This window comes from Bubalus bubalis, chromosome 21 (assembly GCF_019923935.1).
Source record: "Bubalus bubalis isolate 160015118507 breed Murrah chromosome 21, NDDB_SH_1, whole genome shotgun sequence".
NCBI lineage: Eukaryota > Metazoa > Chordata > Mammalia > Artiodactyla > Bovidae > Bubalus > Bubalus bubalis.
In genome coordinates this window covers 38,760,936-38,785,206 of record NC_059177.1, presented here as the reverse complement: position 1 = coordinate 38,785,206, position 24,271 = coordinate 38,760,936, and the positions used below count along the sequence as shown (strand labels likewise).

The window sequence follows — 24,271 nt, the reverse complement described above, 5'->3', positions numbered from 1 at the left end:
CGCCCTCTCAACCTTCTCTGGCTGGCTTCCTCTTTTAAAACAATTCCAGTGGGAGTTCTAAGGGGTGGCCACCCTCCACCCCCTTCCTCGCATACCACTAATGCTAACACGGCAATTTATAAAATGTCCAACATACCATGCATTACCACTTGTTCTGACATCGTCTATAGAAACAGATGAGAGTGGGTGTTTCTATTGTGACAGATGCCAGCTGCATTGAATTAATGCTTCAGAGAGAGAAATATAGCTAGTGCATAAGTGCATACACAGCTACTGCGGGGGTGGAGGGGGCAGACTCCCAACATGCCGGGAGGGAGCCCAAGGCCTGCACCAACAGGTTCACGTTTTCAAGGACAGACCAGTCTGAGGTCAGTACGTAGATGTATCTGACATGAAGGAGCAGGTAACATGGAAACACGTCCTTAAAATGAAAGGTGGCAAAGGAGGAAACTGAAATCATGAAAAGATATAGAATCAGGCATTTCCTGGTGGGTGACTGAGAATCTACACCTTCTTTCAAGATACTGTGGTAGGCAGTGTTCAAAAGTGGGGGAATGCATCGTCAAAGTTCAGCCTTCCCCCTATCCCATCCTAGGCTTGGGAAGAAGAAACCCCAACTTTGTCTAGTCTAAACCCCGTTTTGGAACAGCATGGTTGTATGTTTTAAATCATTAAGTACATATGAATGCAATAATTGGTATTTATTACAACAACATTTTGACACCCATCTGGTTTCAGAGTTTCAAAAAATTCTTCTAGGGTTTTTTTTCTTTTTTCTTTGAAGAGATTATTATTAAGTTTTGACATGAGGAAAAGAATATTTTCTTTTTATTTTTAAGATAAACTGTTAATGTTAAGGCAATAGCACCAAGATTATTTTGATTGCTGAGCAGTTACCAAAATGTGTTCCCACTCATGCCTTAATTAATTGAACGGAGACCATTATCTGCTTTATTACAATGTCTTGATTCATATCTTTTCAAAAACATGTCACAGAGCATGCATAGAAGGAGGTAAGGGAAGCTTTCAGATATTTATTTTTAAATTTTTTACATATACTACCTAATCTAATTTTTCATATAGTCATCTTAGCATGAATATGATTTATGTTTTTTTTTTTTTATTAAGAAGTTTTTTTTTCCCTCCCATATACAAATTTTGGAGGTTTTAATTTGTCTTCAAAAGAAGATCAGACACATCGACCAGTTGATTTCTTTGTGAACTTGTGAGCAAATATACGAGTTTTTAAAAAATGTTAGACGGCTTTGGAGGAGCCAAGTAGAGCAGTCATTCTAAAGTTCTGTTCTCTACCTGGATTACTGCAGAAATAAAAACATGGAGGCCCATCTTGATGAATGCGATTCTGAGATTTCAAAACATCATTGTCAGTTTCAGATCATTTTTTATTCCTTTGATAATAACACTTCCCTTTGAAAATGTGCCAATTTATTCTTTCAAGAAAAAGCTTATCTGGCCTATAATTAGCTGTGGTCTAAGACAAGGATCAAAGGAGGGTGTAGGATCACTAAACCTTCTTTCACTTATTAAATCATGCATGTGGTTCTAATTTAATTTTCCTGAGGGAGGATTTTGGGGTGCTGGATCTTCTTCTTGCTTAGGAAAGAGGGAGAGAAGATTCATTTCCTAGGCTAGAAGAAATGACTTCTCAACCTCCACCCTTCAAACTGCTGGCTTTAAAGGGGTGACCTGGCCTCCACGGCAAAAGCCCATAAATGGCTGGTATTTGGATGAATACAGAGCAAGGCTCTGCACCGAAGCCACAGATGATATACCCATCCCCAATTTAATGGCACTGCGTTCTCAGATTCGGAGATCTTCTCGCTACCTAGATCTCAATGCTCCAAACTGTATTATGACCTTGGGATGTACTTTACAGAACAGTTACATTACTAAGGCTTGATCCATTCAGAAATTTTTGTTTAGCCCAGAACATACTGTTACTATATTCTGCCATTTGCTGACACCAGAAATATGCTTTATGGTTTAAACATTATCTAGGAATTTTTTATTAAAAACAAAACCAAACCAAACTAGCTTCTAGATAGGTATGCTTTTCTCTCTGATTTGGATCAAGCCAGAAATGACTGGCCAGCCCAGCAAAGAGGTTTCCTGGACTATTTTTGGGTGATTAATTTCTAAATCATGTCACCTGGATTAGGAAAAAAAACAACAACAAAAAAGCAAAACATGGGAAGAAGCCTTTTGCAAAGGAATTCAGGAAGTGAAACACAGTTCTCAAACATTCAGTGGGCGTAAGACAAATTGTTAGTGCGGTATATATAGCCAATGTCTTACAAACACGCTGCATGCCAGAAATAAACAATATTGTCTCTGTATGATCAGCAAAATATGTCTAATTATCCATCTCCATCTCTGTTATATAGAATGTATAGAAATAAACAATACATATCCATGCCAAGATCACTTAAATTTAAATGCGATCTAATGTGAACTGAATACACACTCAGCATCATATATAGCAGCCATCCATGACGGTGCCGAAAAAGTAGGCATTTGTGGGATGCCTAGAGGGATGTTAACTGGTAGATTTGGTACTTTGGGAAGGTTCACATTGGGTAGGTTCACATTGGGTAGATTACTGGTTAAACTCCTGTGGAAGAAACAGACAGAAAGAAAAAATACCATCACAGTGACGATGCAGATGTGGCAGAAGCACGCGACAGTTGTAAATAAACTGGCTAAGTCCACAGAAAGACAACAGTGAAGACTTAAGCAACACATTTCAGAAAGCAGCTTACGGATGGGAGCTGTGGTGTGGCTCAGTTGTTCAGAGAGAAATGATAAAAATTAATGGGAAAAAAAATTAACCACAGAGAGACTGAAAAGCGTGGACACTCATGGACACCTATATACAATGATGTTACATGTGTTATTTCAATGCCTGTGTGAGGGGCTTTCAGTTTCCAGATCCACTGCTGTGAGGGTCTGGACCTGTCTCAGACAAAAAACTTTAAGCGGATGGAATTCTTGGCGTTGCTGTGGCGAGGGCTGTAGTGAAGTAGCTGGGACTGATAGAAAGGGTAAAACACTTGGATTTTTTTTCACTCTTGTTTACGAGTTATTTTTGATGGAGGTACATTTCTTAAGTCAGAGAGGAGATCCAAGATGGAGCAGGAAATTCACCCACTTGAACCCATACATGATGATAGTGGACAAAACCTGAATTCTTTCCAACCCCTACTTCTGAAGACAGTGTATGTGCAATGGGGCATCAGGGTTGATGGCAAAGATAAAGGAATTGTGTCAACAGGAATGATTAGCTCTGTATAATTTTATAGAACACTTAAAGAAAATGGAGACCTCCCCTCCCAAACTAAGTCTAATTAATGTGGAGAAATGCTTACACTCAAAAAAGGGAAAAGAATCCCAAATTCAGCTCTTACAGTAAAATTCTTTGACCACAAGAGGATTTAAAATGTGGTGTTCTGTTATAAGTAATTACTTCTGAAAGTGAGATAGAGACTGGAGGAAAGGATGACGGGGCCTTGTAGGGGGCTGGGGATATTCTGTTTCTTGATTTGTGTGAGTGTCATTTGAATATTAATCAAGCTTTGTATTTTCTGTAAAAAGTCAAAATTTAAGTTAAAAAGTAACAAACAGTTAAAAACTGTGACCTTGTATCAGGTTTTCTTTTTGAGCAAAGATTGATCAACTGAGGTAATGAAAGAGAGATGGATGGCTTTATGAGTAAAGAAAGGAAGTAAAACAAAACGAGAACTCCAAAGCGAATCAACCACATCTCTTTGGAGGGACTGTGTCATATACTGCTCAACCAGCTGGCATCGTGCGATTCTGTAGTGGCATTTCAAGGGTGTTCCATCCAGCCAAAGTCACTGGCACAGTGGAGCCCAGCCTAACTCTGCATCTGAGAGGAGCCTTCCTGTTTAAGTGGAGTTGACAGCATTTTGGCAAAGAAGTTGAGGTTTTCTTTTTGGATCTTGCAGAAGAAGAGCAAGTTTTGCCAAAGCAGCTCTGCCCCGGGCAAGCTGTATTTGACTAACACAGCTCTTGCAAAGGCTGGAGCTGCCTCTGGGCTTGCTGAGGGGGGCAAGTCTCCTGATAGGTTTGAAATTTTGGACCCCTGAGATAATCTGGACATCTGTCTCCCTCTAGAAATGAGCTGGCCTTTCATAATGGGAATAGAGCCCTGGATGGTAGATGGAGGAACCTAGAATGCAAAATTGCCAGCCCTGCATTCTCTTCCTTAAGGGAAACAGGTGTCTCAAAGGTTTGTCCTTAACACTTGTCATTTGGGGAAAGACAATTACACTTCTCTGCTTGGGACGAAGGGGTGCTTTCGTGGGAATGATCAAGAGCTTAGCTAAAGCTATTAAGAAGAAGGAAAATGGAACTTTGACTTCCATGTTTCTCTGTTTAACTGGGGAATCTGCCTTTGAATTCAGTCCCTGGTGGTTCTCATTCTTAAACACTGCTATGCAATAAAACCGTTGGCGATTTCCACTGAGACATGTGTAAGCCTATATAAGCAAATGTGATCATTAAATGATACACACACTGAATATTGATCAAGGAATTAGAAGATTTTTCGAGATGGCAGCCTGGAAAGTTAAAATGTCAATTCTGAGCAAATTATAAGTAGCTAGGAATGAATAACATACAAATATATGCAACAGCAACTCAATTTAAACATATTAGCAGAGGGTGGGCACACAAATTAGAAATGAGCTTTGTTTTAAACATGAAAAATTTTAAAATACTTAGATTAATCAAAACATATTGTATTGGCAAAATATGACATTTGGCCAGACTGCTGTACTGGACTCATAGAAACATTTTCGTTCTGTGACATATCCTTGTGATCTAGTTTTAAAAGGCTGAAGAAACATGCTTGACATTTCTGATTTTAGCAAAATAACATAGTGTGTTACTAATGTTATTGATAATTCATTTGGATATTAATCATCTAAGAGTCAATTTCAAGCATTATATGTGACTCATATATATGTGAAAGGGGGAATTTTCCTGTAGCACTCAGGTCTACAGGCTCTTGCAGTGGCTGATGGATATGACAAATTATTACTTTAGAGGGTTGTTTAGCAACTGCATAGAAACAAGTCCAGCATACTTCTCTGTAAAAATCATAATTGGGTATCTCTGGATAGTGTAAGAAGTGTAAATTGCAATCATAACAACAGATACATGTTAAAAATTAAGACTCATTCATTTTGGGGACTGCTGAATGAGTTTGGGGAGCTTTTCATTTTGGGGACCTTTTTCAGGGTAGCTCCCATTCATGTCAAAGGACTCATCCCTGGAGCACTAAATTAAAATACTCTTAGTTGCTCTCTCTTACAAAAGGATGAAAATTACAAATGTGTGCACATCTCATCATTTCTATGGATGATAGAGTCATTCCTTATTCTAGGATTAATTTTGGGGCTTTCCTGGTGGCTCAGATGGTAAAGAATCTGTCTGCAATGCAGGAGGCCTGGGTTCGATTCCTGGGTCGAGAAGATCCCCTGGAAAAGGGCATGGCAACACACTCCAGTATTCTTGCCTGGGGAATTCCATGGACAGAGGAGCCTGGTGGGTTAGAGCCCATGGGGTCGCCAAGAGTTGGACACAACTGAGTGACTAGCATACTTATGTCCTGGGCAGAGAGGGTATCGTTGGGTCTTCTCTCCAAGTCTTCTGCTTTAGATTTTTGGATGGGGTTAGATTTAAGACACAGAAAGCCTTCCTTTGTATGAACCCTTTGCTTCATGTATACATGTAGTATATCTTGTCTTCTCTGTGTGCTCTGAACACTGAAACTTCTCTCCTGGTGCACCCTTAGGTCTAATCCCTACTTTGGTCCATGGGGCACTCTTTGGTATCTTTCTAGAGTTTAGAGGGGTTGTTTCTCAACTTTTTGTTTACTATCACTACCAGCCTTCCCCACAAAAGTCATTTTTTGTGTGTGCATATTGCTCAGACCCAACCAGATTGAAACCTCCATTCAGGGGAATGTATCTCTTTTTTTCAATTTATTTTCCCCATAGTTCTCCTGTGGTACTCTTAACAGTTTTCAGCCTGTAAGGGTTTCTTAATAAATATCTGCTAATCAATACATGCTTACTGAACACCTGCCATAGGTCCTGTCTGACGGGTTAGGGAGGCACTGCTGATTAAATGTATATATGGAATGAATATGGAAAATCAGATTTTCTAGAATGTCACTGTTAGAAAGTCTTGGATATTCAAAGGTTCTGTTTTACAAAGGAGGACACTGAGGCTCAAGAAGGTCATTGGATTTGCCCAAGGTCACTTAGCAAGTTATTAGCAGAGTTAAAGAGTTCTGCCTCTTAGTCTAATATTTGTCTATTTCATACTAGGACACTTGCATATTGCTATGGTATCTTTGGTCTGACGTTTTATTAAGATATTGACATTTTTAGTAATCTGGGAAAAGACATTATTTTAATACTTTTCACGTGTCTATCTCAGGCAGAGAGAGAGAGAGTGAGGGCATTTTGAGACATGAGAAACCCAGTTTTTCTAGTGTGCATGTATCAAGAAGCAGTGTTTAGCGCTACAATTCAGAATCACCCTGACCTGAAAGGGGCAACTGTGAAGCATGGATTCCTTGTGCTGGGAAATGAGACTGGAGATGATCTGTCAGTGAAACAGTAGCGCAGAGGGCTTTCTGCAAGCTTTAGATTACACGCTTTCTAAGTTTTCTTCCACATAGGTCAGGATGACATGACCAGCAACAAACCAACTCTTAAAAGCTGGTAGAATGCGGTCCATCTGCTAGGACCAGCAGCTCATACTCCAGGGCCACTGGAAGGGTTCTGAACAACCTGCCCAGCTGTGGGTGGCAGCCCTGTGACGTGTCCTGATGGGAACCTCTGAGAGGGCCATGGGCTCCAGCCGGGCTTGCCCTCGAGAGGCTGACTGACTTCAGCTGTGGCGAGAAGCTATGGGATGACATTTTCCACCAAAGCCTGGAGATTCAAATCACGACCACCATCTGGTCTAATGGATATGGGGATGCAGCTCCTTTTCTCTTCTTGCAGAGATGGAAGCTTACCTTTCTAGAGAAAGGCAGCAACAAGGACCCAGCCATTTCACCCTTTCTATCCAATGACTTTAGTTGTATGAAAGCCAAATAATGATGCTTTCTTTTCTTTTACAGGACCATATTTTGAAGGAAGAAAATCTGAAGGATAGAGAATATTTAAACTCCTTTCTTAGGAACTTTGATATATTGGTAGCATTTCCTTGTCAGAGTTCTGTTTTGCTTTAACATTTTAAATATTTTGTTAATTCTTGAACAATGTGCGGCTTTAGAGGCACTGACTCCTGTGCAGTTAAAAATTCACATATACGTTTATACTTAGCCCTTGTACCCATGGTTCCTCTTTACCCTCAGTTCCATATCTGTGGATTCAACCAACCTCTGAGCAGAACTGTCATATTTACTACCAGAAAAAAAATCCCTGTATTAGTGGACCTGTGCCATTCAAACCCATGCTGTTCAAGAGTCAACTGTACCAGTTTTTCCTGGAGTAAGTTTTACAATGCATTTCTCAGTCATTTTATGTATAATCATGTGCTATAACGATGACGTTTGAAAAGTAGAAGAGCAGAACTATTTGAGTACAAGAATTGTTTGAGAGAAAGGCTGTGGTGTTTGGTTCTGCGTGTGTGTGTGTGCGCGTGCATGTGCGTGCTGCGGGATCACGTGACACAATTAGAGAAGACTGAGCAAACTACCTAAGCCAGCTTCTTATTTTTGAGCACCCTGATGAAAACCATTCCAAAAAGATCATTTTTCACTCGGGGGAAAAAAGGATCTCTGCGTCTTTATCAACCCTCTATCCAGAGATCAGATAGAAGTGCATACTTTCTTTTTACATGGTAAGAAGTAGAGCGATTTATTCCTTCTGATCACATAGGTATGCTCTCAATTTTGTATTACCTTTTATACCCCTTATATGTGCCAGCCATTCTGCAAATCTGTTCCGTGGTATCCACATTCTGTTTACAAATCAGCTAATAAAATGCAGGTGATTTCAGACAATTTAAATTTAGCTTATGTATTAGCTGGCATTTTCCAATACCTCTACCTACTCTGAAAACCATGTACTATTTAGTATGAATTAAATAAACCACAGTCATATTCATGAGCCCACCCACAGCAGAGTTTAGGAGAGAAAAAAGCTACTTAAGGAAAAAACATCCCTATAAACTATTTTTAGGTTATTAGTCACAAATGATCAACTCTTTGCTAATTTTCAGATCTTTAAATTACTGATCTGAGAGTTCATATTTTATTTATTTCTACCCCTTAAAAACACCTTGTGAGAACAATCCCTGACCAAGACTTCCAATTGTGAAAATGATTCTGAGTCTACTTTTACTTCTGACTGATTACGTATATGTTATGGTGCAGAAGGTTTCTTTAGAATTGAATAGGTTAAAAATGACTTCAGGGACGTGATCACAGAGCTTCAGGACAAATCTCACATACTGAGTACAGACGTTTTTAAAACTTAGTTTTACAGATGAGAAGACACTTATGGAGGTTCAAGCCCCTGCCTTCTGGCTAGTAACTGCAGAACAAGGCCCCTGCCTCGAGGGCCCTTTAAGAAACAGGAACATCCGGATGCCCATCATTTCCTCCCGTGTGTGCTGATGGTAGTAGCCTTCACCATGTAAACCCAAGTAAGTAAATGCTATTTCGAGACCACTGCTATTTTCAAAATGTGAGTATTACTCATTTTAACCTTTTCTTTTTTCACAACCATTCTGCACGGGACAACTGTCTTGATTCGAGTGAGCATTTAAAAAAATACACTCGTTCATGCTTTATCATCAAAGGTCCCATTTCTATTCTCATGAGTTGAAAGTCAGCAGAGCTGTATTAAGAAACTGTTGTAAACCTGAGAATTATAAGTGAAAATTTATATTTATATATATATATATATATATATATTTGGTACTTGCAAATGAAGAGCTATACTGCCTATTAACCTGTTCAGTAGGGCAAGTCAAGAGACTTCTTATATGGCTCAGATGTGGAAAGAGGGGGGGTGTGGGTTGAAAAAGCTATTTTGCATTGCTTCTTTTATGAGTCAGAATCTGATTCAGTGTAATATTAGAAGGGGAGTCTTGATTCAAGAAAACCACTGAAAGACAGGGTGCAAGTCAAGGCTTCCAAGTTGAGAGAAGGCTCCTGAACATCTGTTCTGGCGTGCCTGACAGGGTGTGGTACACACCCCACTTCACTCCATGCTGGTTGCCACATCCCACAGATGTAAAGGACCAAAGGAACAAAATGGTTTTCTTACAGAAAAAAAAAAGAATCTAACAGAGCAAAGCTCTTATCAGGCTTTACTGGAGCTTTTCTAAGCCTATCAGAAAATTCTCTCCCTCAAAAAGTTCTTCACTTCTCCAGAAAAGGCGTGGGGGGAGGGTCTGAGACTGACCCTCTGGCAGCCTTGAGTGACAGCCCTTCTTCCTTGCTGGGAAATGGACGTGGCACTGAATCTGCCACCCATTTCTAATAGGATCTATCTGCCAAGCAGCTATGGCAACTGTCAAAATCACAACCTATGAGATTTCCTGTACTTGGTCCTATAGGATAGATATCCTACTAGGAAAATAAGTAGTAATTCAGAAAGTTCTAGATTAAGCACAGGCAAACAAGTTTCTGTATTACTATACTCTCCGAGTTTTGAACTACTCCTCGAAGGCTACCCAGGAGACAAGGGTGTTGGGTAGATGAGGAGGGTATGCAGAGTTTCCTAAACGTATCTGGCCACAAAGTCCTTTTCTTGAGGAGCATTTCAAAAGCCTAGGCCAAGAAATGACAAACTGGCTCACAGGCCAGTTTCCTGCTTTTGTAAACAAGTTTTAGGGGAATACAGCTACACTTGTTCATTTACTTATTGTCTGTTGCCGCTTTAGCATTACTGCAGAGCGGAGAGCTGATACAGATCGTGTGGCTTGAGAAGCCTAAATATTTACTATCTGGTCTTTCATGAAAAATTTGCTGACTCCTTAGACTCCTATGGAACCCACTTTGGGAAACGTCAATTCCTAAGGGTAAAACCACTAGAGTAAGGTACACAGTACAAATATCACAGGCAGGTTTATATTCCATATAGCTTATCTATCTTGTGCAATAAAACAAAGATTTCATTTCATGAAACATTTCTCAGCCTCTTCCCCGCTCCTCTCCTTGGACATCGGTGAGCATCGTAGTTAGGAGTAAGGTGTTTGCTCTCTGTCCATGTAAACAATGAACACCATAAGACACCATTAATCCATTTCTGTATGATTCTCCAGCCATTTGCACCCACACTCCGATAGTATCAAAAGAGGTTTCCTTACTTGACTGGTTCCCATGACTCCCGCTCAAAGCCCCTGTGAATGGATTGTGCAATTGAGGACTCCATCAAATCCACATATCTAACCACAAGTGGGGCAAACAGGTCTTGCAGGTGTCTGTGAAATTTTCCATTGCACAAATTATCTAGAACAGATAAGCAAAAGCTCAGTAAGAATCCACAGTAGCTTTTTCAGCGTACAATGATGACGTAGAGAGGACTGTTTTCTCTTTTAAATATACTGCTTCTTAAAAAGCCAGAAAGGAGGAGGAAGAGGACAAGGACGAGGAGGAGGATAGGAAGGAGGAGAAGAAGCAAGGCAAACGGTACATGAATGGCATCATGCTTCAATCTGCGTGGAAGGATAACGGAATTCAAAAACCTTTTACTCATTTGTGTCACTCTCCAGGAAAGGGAAAAAAAGAATGCCCCCTTAAAGAACAACAAAAGCAAAAAGTGATACTTTTTTTTTTTCCTTTAGGTTTTCTTTGTGCCTGCTCCCTTTTCCCCCTTATGTTACCAGGAAGAAAGAATTCTGTATCCCTTCTTCCCTTCATCATTCTGAGGAGGATGGTGTACTTTATGGCTATGTGGTGCTCTAAGACACTCTGAAACACTTAGGTGTTACTTAGCTTGAAATTGTTTTCCATCCAGGAAGCATCTTTTGATTAAAAATTCAAAATGTGTAGAGCTGAAGTTAATTAGCTTGTTAAAGAGCAAATAAAACACACGGGCATGGGCACCCCTTTCTCACTGAGCTTGGGTTTTTCTGCCTAGTGAGGAAAGGGCTTCCCTGCAACAGGATGCTTGCTGGGAGAAAGGGAATTTTATCAGCTGTAACCTTTTTTTTTTTTTTCTTTAAAGTAATCATAAAACTCGGAAGAGCTGTTTCCAACATGTAGCCTGCCTGGGATAAACACATTTCAGTCATCAGTTATCTGCACACTACTTAAGAAAGACAAACAGTCAAAGATGATACATACAATCAGTCCGGAGAAAATCATTCAGCAGCTGAAACAGTGGGAAACTGTCCCACGTGTCTGGAGGCTGCACTTCCAACGCTGCATCCATGTCCACTGCAAAGAGTGACAGGAACGTCTCGGCATGTTCCACCATCAAGTCTGACCACCATGCGAAGGCCTTTGAGATGTGGCAGAAAAACAACAGACAAAGAGGTCATGAGCTTTTTGTCTCCGACCTAAGATGTGAAGTCAAGCCCTGGCTGTTAAAGACTGATTGTGCATCCAGCAGGGTTTGGTAATTTTATTGTAAAGAGAACAGCACTTTTGGATATAGCTGGGCCTCTATGTGGTCCAGGGCAATGTTTTTCATGATTCCAGGCCTGCTTTAGAAATCTGCAGCTGAAGAAATGACAGGCACAGAACTTCTGTTCAATTTACAATAACTCAGTACCTTTTGAGTCATGCTCTTTATCGCTCTTGTTGACTAGTTCTTGCTCTAAAGTATTAGAATTTGGGAGTTTCTTCACTGTGTTTATGGGTTTTCTGCTGGTCTAACTTGAAAATTGGTAATTATTGTTTATTATCTCTACGCATCTGGGGCTTAATTGTCTGTGGTTTCATACAAGCTCAGCAACTCACATTTTCCCTACATGTTAGAAATGTTACTCCTATTTCATACCAAGGCAAAGGAAACCATTGTTGTATTGTCACGAAACTTTTGAGTTGAAATCTCTTTAAGCAGGGAGCCTCTGGTTTTGCATCCTGTCTATAGGAAAGATCAGGCTTTAACCTAGGAGACACTCAGTAAGATTAGGACTTACTTTTCTGAGGGTTGGACACATATGTACATTGAAAACCAAAAATATCAGTGAAGTAACTCATTATCATGCACATGGGTCCTTGGAAATCATTGTGCAGGGTCTCAGAGGTGACATTCACATCAGATGGGCCAGATGTGAATGCAATTCAAAGGCATGCATGCATGTTGACTAATCATTTCTGGCAGGGAGCATGCAGAATGAGTGGCAGTGTCAACAGGCCCCCCTTTTATCCCCTTTTGCTGATTTCAAAGAGAGCAGAAAAACAAAAACAATTTGCCAGCCCTTTTTATTCCCCTACCTCCCCACCCGGTGCCATAAAGTATTTACATGGGAAACACTTTCCAGAGCATTCATCGAAAAAAAGATGGGAAGGCATTTCAAAACATGAAAGATGATTATGGAAATAATTCCATAAATAAAAGAGTTTGTTCAGTGGCCAAGCTCTTCTGTGATCTCTTAGTTATCTGGGGATATTCTAACAGCCACCAGGAGGCAGAACAGGGGTCCACCTCTCTTCTTTCATGAGATTTCATTTTACTTACTTCTCCTTTATCAACATGTGGCTGGTTTGCAAATTAAATGGAAAAAATCAAGTCATGGACCATTCTGCAAGGGCAGCTTGGCTGGAAATAAGACACCTGCTGTTTCCATTTTGACTTACAGTAAAACCTCAGTGATTCAGAGTAAGGGAAGAGAAGAGATGCTAGTCTGTCAGCAAAAAACCTCAATTACTGGGCTTTCTAAAAAAAGAATGATCATTTAGCCGCTTTTCAAAGCAGTGTATACATGGGAGCCCAAGTACAATGTATTCATTGATTGGCTATCGCTTAAGCGTATGGTAAACTTAAAAGTATTTTTAAAATTTCAAATAATTGTAGATAAATTGACCTATAAATTGAAGTAAAAGAGATGGGAGCTTTAATTTCATAGATCCTGGGATAAAACTTGGAAGAAAAGCCTTTAGAATTTCTAGAGAAAGTTGAGATGGTGTCAGACATTTTACTGAAGAGAAATTAAAAGAGCCACATCCGAAGTTGAGTTGTCACAAATTAGGAGGAACTGGGTCTGAATCGATGAGATTTTACTGCAGTTTTACCACCTGAGGATGAGAGCCCTGGGGTTTGGGGCTTGTTCCACTGACTACCTGGCTAAATCCAGCCAAGGGAGAAACCCTCCACTCCTCCCCCAGAGCTCTCCTAGCCATCTGCCTTCTAGGCAGAGACCTTCTAAACATTCAAACTTGCTAAAGTTCCACTGCTGCCACCCAACCCTATGTGGAGGGCTGATTCTCATCAGTCCTGATGGAGGATACTGGCAATAATCACAAAGGCATACCAAACACTGGCTGGTACTTATGCTTTAGTTATTTGTTTCACTTTACATCTTAAGGGTGAGTCCAAAAAAATAGTAACTGGGGAGACTGAAATGCCTTCCCAGACACAACTTTGCTCTAGGATGACAAGAAAAAAGAAACAAAAACACAAAATGAAGCAAAACAAAAACTAATCCTAAATGCCTAAAATAAAAATTTTCTCAGACCAACCTCATACCTGGTTCTTACCAGCTTTATTGAAAAGTTGCAAACCAGAGGCCTTAAGAAGCACCCATTTTTACTCTCTACAGAAAATTTAGTCCCTTGTTAGAATCTGAGAAATTATCTACAGTTGTTATATTAATAATCATATAGATTGGCAGCCTTTGAAGAACAATGACTACTGCGGTATGAATTATTACCATTAATATCTGGCAGAGAAACCTGGTATTCTAGCGAAGGAAGAGAGATTAAATAGGGGATTGTTGCAGAAGTGAAGTCCAAGTTTATTTTTCTATACCCACAGTAATTCTTTCAGAACCTCATAATCAAACCTGACTCACTAAGAAGGAGAAAAAGATTCAGGCGAGAGCAGTAATCACCAAAAAAGCCATTTCTTAATTTTAATCAAATGAACAGAGTCTGTGAACCTGGACTGGGCAAGGCAAAGGTTTAAAACAAAACAACAACGACATCTATATTTACTTTAAACTTGCTCATACAGGCGAATGCTATTTTTGTACATGTCTATGGGTGTCTAAAATCTTCAGAAATCTTTTCCAAAGACAAGAAGGAGTTGTACTTTGGTTTCTAGATACTTACCCAGCGTTTTTCATTATTTAAAGGCAAAGATGTATACTTTAGGGGTATGGTCAACCACACTGAACACACTATATTTTCTACACAAACTACATGTATATATGTACCCCTATGTGTACCACAATACATATATACATATACATACGTATACATAGAGAGAGAGATTGGGAAAGTGAAGTTAACAGCACATGAAGGTATAATTCCTGTGTGTGTGCAGGTGTGTATATGCACATAACTTAGGCTCTGAGAGCAGAATTATGTTGTAATTTAGAGATTCGGGTGATAACTGCTACCATATACTACATGTGTGTGTGCACATGACAATATTCTTAGCTGGTGGGGGTTGTGTTTTCTCCTGAAATATTTAATTACTTTATATTGGAATTCAAAGTAGTTTTAAGGATTATTGACTTCTGTGGGGGAGGCGATCCCATTTGTCACTTTTATTAGTGTGGTGCCACCAAACAGCATGACTGCTAAGGTCCAGCTAAGATTCATGTTTAGGACTTACTTTCTAGAGTTCACTGGGCATCTAGAGAAGATGGCGGTGAGTATTGGTCAGTAGGAGAAAAATCTAATCCTTCATCCTTTTGGCAGCAAAACCTCATCCTCTCATCCTCAGTGTGCCAGGGCAAATTTTACTTCTTTGGTTGCAGTCAAGGGTCTCTTGACCACGTGTTACCCTGAAATCAGCTGGACAGTTTAAAAAAATCACCAGGGCTGAGGGAAATGCCTCTGTGCTCATAGATGGGTGATTTTTGATCAACTGAGTAATGAGGTTTTGTGATTGGGTGAAAGGACTGATTTTGGAAATCTCTACATTTATCAAAAAGCAAACTGGGCCTCTGAATTCCGAAGTATGCCAAAGTTTTCATTTCTCACTTCTGAAGTCAGTAAATGAGAATAGAACTGAATTTATTTCTGCCCTATTTATGAGTGGCTTTTGAACACGTAAGATTAAAATATTTTTGTGATGATGGTTATGAGGGTGGTTTAAGATGGTGATTAGTACTGAGTGAAGAAGGGCTTTTTGGAAAACTGGGGAAAAGAGGCTTCTTTGGAATATCAACTTCTCTTTGGTACCACTTGTGAGTCATTTGGGAAAATGTTCTCCTTTCTCAGACTGCAGTAGCCTCAGAAAATAACTTGATTAAATCAAGCATATGTGTCCATTTCCTTCTTCAATCATTCACTGAAAGAAAGCCATCTGCTTTGTATCCATGTCTTCAAAAATCTGGTCTGAAATATTGGGAAAAGCCTCAACACCCAAATCAGGAAAGGACTGGCCAGACCCCTCCATGCCTCTGGGGATGACTCTGTAGATACCCAGAAAGAACATACTTACCATCACAATGAACCCCAGGTGCCCCCATCTGAAAAGAACATCACGTAGGATAGAGTAGAATAAAAACTCTAGCCCAACTTAATTTTCTGTTTGAAGGTGTCTGCATTTGGAGGGTGTTGGCGTGGCCCCTCTTCTCAGTCCTGGCTGTGCATTTGCTGGGTGTTGCCGGAGTTAGTTGTACCTACCTCAAGGGGTCTTCACCCCATTCTCAGTGAGGGTTTGGGGGACATCATGATTCATTGGCACTCTCTCTATATATAAATACTGTATATATGGTTCACATACAGACAGCTGTAGAGGAAGATTAGTATTACTCTGGCTAGCTACTGGTGACTAGGCTCGGGACTCATCTGCAGGGATGAAGGTAAGTACAGACGGACAGAGGAGCTACAACACGCTAAGGGGACAGAGTCAAGGCAGCTAGGAGGCGTGTGTTGGGATGTAACCGCAGTCATGGTTAAGTATTATCAATTGCTTCATGCACGCACAAGAGAATCACCCACATTGACCCTGCCGTGGAAGGCCACCCATTTCACAAGCAGTCCACTGGAAATTGCTGTTACATTCCTTGGGTCAGTGTTAGGAAGCAGGGGCACTGGGAAAAGTCCCATTAGAAGACATGGTACTGGAAGGGCATGCACAGACTATGACAGCAGGTGGCTGACTCACTCATTTGGGTCACATACCTCTTTCCCCTGCCACGATCAGCCAAGATTGAGTGGAAGAGTAGAAAAACAGGGAGGAAATTTAAATATGCAATCAGGCATTAGTTGGGATGACTGTCTTTATGGTGTATTACTTAACTATACTGTTGATTTTCATTTACTCATGGGAATTAGCATTTTAGGTGCCTTTGACATTACTTTTATTGATGCCCTCTTTTCCCCCTTGTAGATCTGATTGGAGGGGAAGAGTGAGCATGAGTGAGGTTTTTTTACATAGGCGATTTTCAGAGAAATGCTTTTAAATCTCAGTTTTGAAACAAGCAGTGGTGTAACAGTTTGATCATAATGAAATCTTGGAATCTTTTCTTGGAAGGGTTGGGTTGTTTAAGTCCCTACAGGTTTGGGATTGAATTAGCCTCTAAATCCCTCAGTGTATAATTATCAAAATAATAATTTTGACAGCGGCTTGTTAAAAAAAAAAAAGTAAGCTGTATTTATTTAGATGTAGGTTGGAGAATCAACAAGTTGAACAACACAGAATAATTTGTTTCTGTCACTGAGTTTAGCAACCCAGGTCATCTGAGATTAACAAATGAAGACTCTAGGGTGAGCAGACTAAGTTACGGAGATAAATTCAAAAAGACGGCTCTCAATCCACACACCAAATAAAATAAATCAAAACAACAGTGGTAGCAACAGAAACAGCCACAAAAGACCAAAAAGTATTTCATATGTTCCTGACAATAACCATATGCTGCTTGAATAATTATCTCAAAGATATACTCACCTCTTTGGCTTGTTGCTAGAAACATCTGAAAACTCAAGCTGAAATGTACATCACACAACCCACTTTTTGGCTGTTTTAAACAACCCTGTAAAGGATCCTCCTTGCAAAATTGCCACTTTCATTCGCATTACAAGGTCAGTTAAAAGAAAATGGGAGTTAAGACATTGTATTCACAAAGTTGCCAGTAGAATCAGTCGTGCAGCGTCTTCTGAGGAACGAGAGACCCTGCCCCCCGGCGCCTGCTTACCTCTGCGTGGTGCTCTTCGTTCTGCTGAAGAACTTCAATGACTAGTTCAGCAAGACGTATTGTATCTTCCAGCTTTTTGGCAGGAGTGATTAACCGGCCTACATTTTCTGTAGTACAAGAATTTGTGTTAAAATTCAGCGAAAGTGGTGGGCTAATTTTGTGGCCATTAGAACTAGTGGATAAGAAATTCCAAAGATTATCCCTTTTTACTTTTTTTTAGGTTTCATGCAAATGTTAAATGCCACATAATTAGTAGTGAGCAAACCAGAAAGCCATTTTATTATTATTATCACCATCATTATTATAATACATACTAAGAAAAAGCAGTGCTCCAGCTTCCAATTTGCTTATTAAAGCTGTATGAAGACTATGACAGCCCATTACAAATTTAGCGACATTTTGTACACATGTTCTTTAAAGACAGCATAAATGGACTATTGTATATCCTTCTCTAGGCGGTGTTTGTGCTACCTGAGGTGGGATGATGTAACAGAAGCTTAGTCATGATTGCTGCTCCATCTATTTCCTGGCTTTGTCCCTAAACAATACGATAGCACTGTTTTTCATTCAAGGTCGGCATGTTTAACAGGTATTGGAATGTTCATTTTAAAAAAGCAGACTTAAAGGTCTAGCTGTTTTAAGTTGTCCAGGGAGGAGACTGAGAATTAATGGACGTTCCTGGGCCATTAGATAGAAGGCAGGATAGAATTTTTAAAAGAACATAGGGTGTAGAGTATTGGATGAAGCGGCTTGTTCACTGGTTGGTACAAGTGAAATTTTATCAGTGAGATGGCAACAATGCGTTTTAGGTTCTACTGTATTGAAAGGGCTTTTATTGGACTTAAGAACAAACTGATCCCTGGTTTCCAAACTCTGGTTTTCATTTTATCCTTTATAGACTAAATTCATGAATGTCTGGCAATGTTATTATGTTACAAAGAACTGTATTTTTTTTTTCCTGTTGGGGTGGGGCAAAGAGTAATATTTGAAACCAAGATTTCCTAAGCCAATGAAATGACCTGAATTCAACCAGTCTAAACTCACAGGTGAACTTGTAGTTTGTGCTTAGACCCCTTCAAATCTTGAAGCCTGAGTCATCTATAGCCCATGGTGTGTAACAGCAGTGTGTATCAGCAATTAGGATCCTTTCGGAGAAGGCAATGGCACCCCACCCCAGTACTCTTGCCTGGAAAATCCCATGGACAGAGGAGCCTGGTGGGCTGCAGTCCATGGGGTCACAACTGAGGGACTTCACTTTCACTTTTCACTTTCATGCATTGGAGAAGGAAATGGCAACCCACTCCAGTGTTCTTGCCTGGAGAATCCCAGGGACGGTGGAGCCTGGTGGGCTGCCGTCTATGGGGTCGCACAGAGTTGGACACGACTGAAGCGACTTAGCAGCAGCAGCAGCAGCAGCAGCTCTTGCCTGGAAAATCCCTTGGATGGAGGAGCCTGGTAGGCTGCAGTACATGCGGTCGCTAAGAGTCAGACATGACTGAGCGACTTCACTTTCACTTTTCACTTGCATGCATTGGAGAAGGAAATGGCAACCCACTCCAGTGTTCTTGCCTGGAGAGTCCCAGGGACGGAGGAGCCTGGTGGGCGGCCGTCTATGGGGTCGCACAGAGTCATACACGACTGAAGCAACTTAGCAGCAGCAGCAGCACAATTCCACAAGGAGGGTATTCATGTGCACAAAAGGACTGCTGAAAGTTATTTCAATCTCCTCATCTGAAGCAGATATGCTGTGACTTCAGGGTTTCACTTGCCAGAGAAGGTAACTGAATGCTTCACAGGAAGGGCTGCTGTGCTGCTGCTAGTTGGTTGTGTGTGTTTGTCGGGCGAGTGGTAAACAAAATGGTAGGAGGTGGCTAATTTAATAAGAAGAGAAACAAACAGCTTCTCATAATATGCTAATTTTTTGTGCATTTGTTATATAGGTGATGAACATGGAAGATGATTAATAACGTAGGATTTAACAACAAGAAAGAAAAATTCTGTGAAACACTATGCAAAAAAGAGTGGTCCAGCCAATGGGAACTATGAACGATGGCTGGGGTTGGTCAGATAATCGAGGTGGTGCAAGTTTCACTCTAACAAGGCCTGATGACTGGTGTGAAAATGAGCTTTCTGGAATCAGGCCAACAGAATGCTCCATTGTCTCTGCCAGGTTCAGGTGGAAGTGTGGCTGCATAGAAGATGGGGGTTTGAAGGTGGGAGCTGGGGGGAAATAAATCTGCAGATTAGGCAGAGAGTCTCCACCACCCAGATAAGGTAATGTGCACAGCTCAGGGGCTGACGGTTCACTGCCTGGTCCACAGCAACAATACCTGGAGAAAGACTGAGTGACGGGTTTGATACCTGTGCTTCTGGGGTGCCTGGTCTGTTTGTAATTTCACAAATGGACTATCATAATTTCATTAGTAGACTTTCAAGCGTTTCTAACAAACATACTGTGTATATATGTTGAGGTAATATGTGTAGAGTGAGGTATTTGCATTTCGATAGTAAATATGCACAGGCTACTTTTTTGTTAGTTGATATTCACATTTACACATCAATTTGCAAATTCCTCATCCTATGCTTATTACCTATTCGACACATACACCCACATACACACATCACACACTTACATACATTTTCTAGTAACCAGACAAGCCTGCACGTTAATACAAATCTGCAGGAAATCCCACTTGGGGCACATCTTTGAAATCTCTTACTCACAAAATAGAGAATACTATCCTTTTGGGCAGAACACTTACCGAATCTAGGGAAATTCTAGATGTCCATGACACACGATGCAGTAATGGAAATCATTCCCATCAATATTTTTATGTACTTTTATTTCAAAGATGTAAATGATTTTTGTGTTGGGAGAAATCCAAGATGCGTAAGCTAGGATCACCTGAAGATTTGTTTTAATATGCAGTGCTCTGAGATTGACTACCATATATATCAATAGATACACATAAAGTGTACATGTGCACACAATCTTTCTGTGAGTGTGTACACTTGTACGCAAATATGTGTATGCCTGATGTATATATACAGACAGTATGTTTAATAAAATCTTTTGCAATTTTGCTTTAACCTGCAACCATTTCATGTAAGTAGGTTACATATGCTTGAATCTAGAATATTTGATCTTTCAATGGGCCCATATAGCCAGACTTTCATTTATTATTAATTAGCTACAATTCCATTATCTGTAGATCAAGCTACTATATTGAGACACGACTTTATTTTCCTCTCACTTGCATTGTTGACTCACTAGTTAGTAAAAATGGTACTAAAATCAACTTGTTTAAGATGTTGTCTTTAAAGAAAATATTGTGCAAAATCCTGTAGCCCCTCTTCCATCCCCCCAACAGAGATTAAGGAGAAATTTGTGCTTAGAAATGATTTTTTTTTTGGGTCATGTCTGCTGTCTGCAATATCTGGAAACATACTGCCATATTCCTATCACCCAATCTTGTACTAGCTGGAGCACTGACAAAGGGGAACTAAAAATACAATATACTTAGTAAACATTTCATACAACAGAATTGAAGCTCATAACATAGAAAAAAAATCATCATGCAAAATGTTATGCAACAATGTTATTTTGTGCTGACACTGAGATTTGAAAATGTTGCATATGTCAGACAGAGCTAGACAAAAAAAAAATGTGGACATTTGGAAATAATGCTCTCTTTTCAAGTCTCTCAAAACCTACGGTGTCAAACTTGAGAGTCTGAGCCTCAGGTTAGTATGCTAAAGAAAATTTCCAGAGAGATGAACAGAAAAGCAAACTAAACTAGAAAGCTGTCGCATAAAGGAAACGTAAAAGTTTACAGTACTTGGTTTTGGCCTAGGCATGCCTTTGAGCCTCTGATATAACATGCTGGTCTGCGTTTGGGTGGGTGGAGGAGGCCCAGGAGGTGGCGGGGGAGCTGCTCGGGTAGGTGAGGAGAGATGGTTAAAAAAAAAAAAAAAAAGTAAAGAGACAAAGTGACTATCACAAAGGTGACAAGTAAGATGACAAACTCTGAAAAGAACAACCAAACAAGCAAAAATGATCACACACGAATGGAGAGCTGCTGCTTTCCTGACGTGACTGCAGCGTTACAGAGGTGTGACGCTGCCTGACGAGGGACGAGACTCTTACCACCGTACTGAGACACTCCGAGGCGGAATGCCTTCATCCGGATGGGAACACATGGATGATGGTGGTGGTACCACTGACCGAAAGAAGATAGACTTTTTGTACAGTAAAGCACACCTAAATGTTAACAGCTGCTTCCTCCTTCCAGATGACCAGAAATAGCACTTGATGTCAACATAGCTGGGGGATATGACTTCTCATCTTCACGAGGCTACTTAATTTCCTATGGAAACTTCTCCCCTCTATGTAAGCCTCTCCAGGCTTCAGCTTCTTCCTCTATAAACTGAGAATATTAACATCTTCTTTTTGTATACCTTGAGGGGTTGCCAAGAACAGCAAAGAAAACAATGCATGGGATGGATCTCTGTAAAGCTTCAGGTGCCTACAAATCTTCACTGTTGTCTCCCACGTGGTGGGAAGGCAGGAATTAATTGCTTTGCAAAAGCAGATGAAGGGCCATTATTAGTTCAGTTGAGCTGGGGAATATTCTTGCTCCCTTTGTGGAATTTCAACATGTCAAAATCTGTCATTTTGCGGGAAAAAAAAATGTGTGGGGTATCTGATTGTTTCCAGCTCATTTAATTATTTTCAATTTGGAATTCTCATGACTTTTATATTGTGGGTTGAATCATATATAAAAACTTGCCAGCTTATCAAATATGTTACTTGCTATTCCAAATGTTAGAATACGGTAATCAGCACTTGACCCATCTGTCATGTGGTTTACAATATCAGCACAGCAAACATCCTATAACAATAGCCTCTCCTTCAACACAGGCGCAGAGCACTATCAGCTTCTGCCATTCTCTCTCTTTAATGAGTGTCTCATTAACCTCGGACCTGGTCCTTTCGAATGGTTTTCATTTATAAAGCAAGCTGGATGGTGAGGGGGACATACTACATTGCCAAGTCTGCTTCTTGGTTTGCTTGAATTTTTTCAACTGGGAAAACGAAGTTTACTGCAGGCTTATAGGAAATGGAATTCTAGCAGCAATAATAAAAAATACAAGAAATAAGGATAAATATAATATCCTGGCAAAACCATCTCTTAAAAGCAAAAGTTGATATCATCCTTTTCTTGTGGGATCACCTCAATGTTTGAAATAAAGGACTAAAAAAATATCCTATTCACCAGTCTCCTCTTATTTAAATCTTTTGTTTCGGAAAGATTGTATGTAAATAGACTTGTTAAAAAAATCAGTATTAAATGACAGCTATATAAAGGAAGGCAATTACTAATCTCTTCTTTATAAAAAGGAATTCTATATTTTATGTCTTGTTAAAATCTGCTTTTCTACCTACAGCAGGGCGCAAAGTTGGGAGCATTTTTGGTAACACCTCTTCTGGTTCTCTGAATGAATGTGTATTACCTGAGTGTGCAATTCTTAGGGAAACTCCTCATTTATTCTTTCTCAGATAACAAAACCTGTGTAAACCACTTCATAAGTCACTTTACAAAACAATGAAATGCCCCAGGGCGGATCCATAACCGGCAAGGCAGCAGATACATGTTTCAGCTCAATGGGTCTCAATGAAAATTCGTAAAGGGATTCCCTCCTGCCAACTGTCTGTCCAGAATTCTGACAGTGAGGTTTGCCACCATAGAAAAACAAGCTCCCTATTTTTTTCCCTTCACAGAGCAAAACAAAAACATCATACCTTGGTTTCCAACTTCATTTACCCAATTACCATTGCTCATGTTTACACAATTAAATCTGCTTGGCTTCCAGAGAGGGAGTGAAATGTGACTGCAGAAAAATAAAAAAAAGAATTCCTCTGCAGGCTCAGCTAAGCAAAGGAAGAGAGGCATCCAGGAGCGAGAGATTCTCCAATAGCCCTTAAATAACCTGACCAGCTCTGACTCCAGCAAGCCAGTTAATTGCCAGTTCCAGAAACATCGTATGAGAAATGGATATGGTTGATGGAAAGAACACTTAAAACCAAGTTCCAACCTATTTAAGTTTTGCTGAAGATGCCAGTGTTTGTATTACGTTATTACTGAAAATAACTATCCTGAAGCAATTCACTAGGATTTGGGGGTAGGGTTGGATAAAAGCTAGAGTGGGAAGAGAAAGCCAAACAGATAGCCACAACATGCTTCCCAGAATACACTGCCTACCTAAAACAATGGCTCCACAGAGCACACATTTCAAACAAGGTCATAATTCAATGTAACTTCTTCAGTGGGGCAGGCCATCACGTATACTTGATCCCCTGTATCTTCATCACTCCTTTTCAGAAGATTCCATTTTTAGGGCATATGTTACTAAAGACCAGTAAATCAGTCACGAATTGTTTACTCTTTTTATTAAAGCCATCTTTGACTCCTCCCCATAAGGACATAGGTGGCGTGGCCTGCCCAATCCACCTCTACGGTGCCTTTGATTTTACCTCCCACTGTACGAGATCATGTGGCTATACTCCTGCTGACAGAGTTGATGTTCAACTCACGTCTCATCATCTCCACCTCAACGGTTGCTAAAGACTCCAAACCAGCCTTTAGTTCTTTCCCTCCCTTGTAGTTCATTGCTCACACAGCATTCACAGTGATCTTCATACAGCACACATCTGAACCTATCATACTCTTGCTCAAAAGCCTTTAAGAGATTCCCTACCACGCCATCCTCTAGCCCCAAGAGTTATACCTTCATAACAAAGACTCAACTCTTCTGTTGATACCTCTATTTGAGCTCTTATGGTCCTTGACTAATAGCCAATGATATGCATGTTTGTCTTTCCCTGTACCCAGTGAATTCTGTATTTCTAGGGACTAGTACAGTACCTGGTCCA

At 40.2% G+C, this 24,271-nt stretch overlaps 1 protein-coding gene across 23 annotated transcripts in view; it reads right to left on the bottom strand.

Annotated features, from left to right (window-relative positions):
- CADPS (calcium dependent secretion activator) overlaps positions 1-24,271 on the bottom strand; it is a 463,291-nt gene that overhangs the window by 83,441 nt on the left and 355,579 nt on the right. For 5 of the 23 annotated variants that reach the window (XM_044934062.2, XM_025272978.3, XM_025272979.3 and 2 more), the window contains 3 exons: positions 17,338-17,444; positions 11,363-11,519; positions 10,384-10,525 (listed from right to left, as the gene is read on the bottom strand). In XM_044934062.2, the coding sequence (XP_044789997.1) occupies positions 10,384-10,525; positions 11,363-11,519; positions 17,338-17,444 (406 nt within the window). Of the gene's footprint in view, positions 1-2,485; positions 2,633-10,383; positions 10,526-11,362; positions 11,520-12,704; positions 12,726-16,324; positions 16,334-17,337; positions 17,445-21,176; positions 21,270-24,271 lie in introns of all 23 variants that reach the window. The other 18 variants (XM_044934052.2, XM_044934053.2, XM_044934054.2 and 15 more) reach the window with 7 other exon arrangements.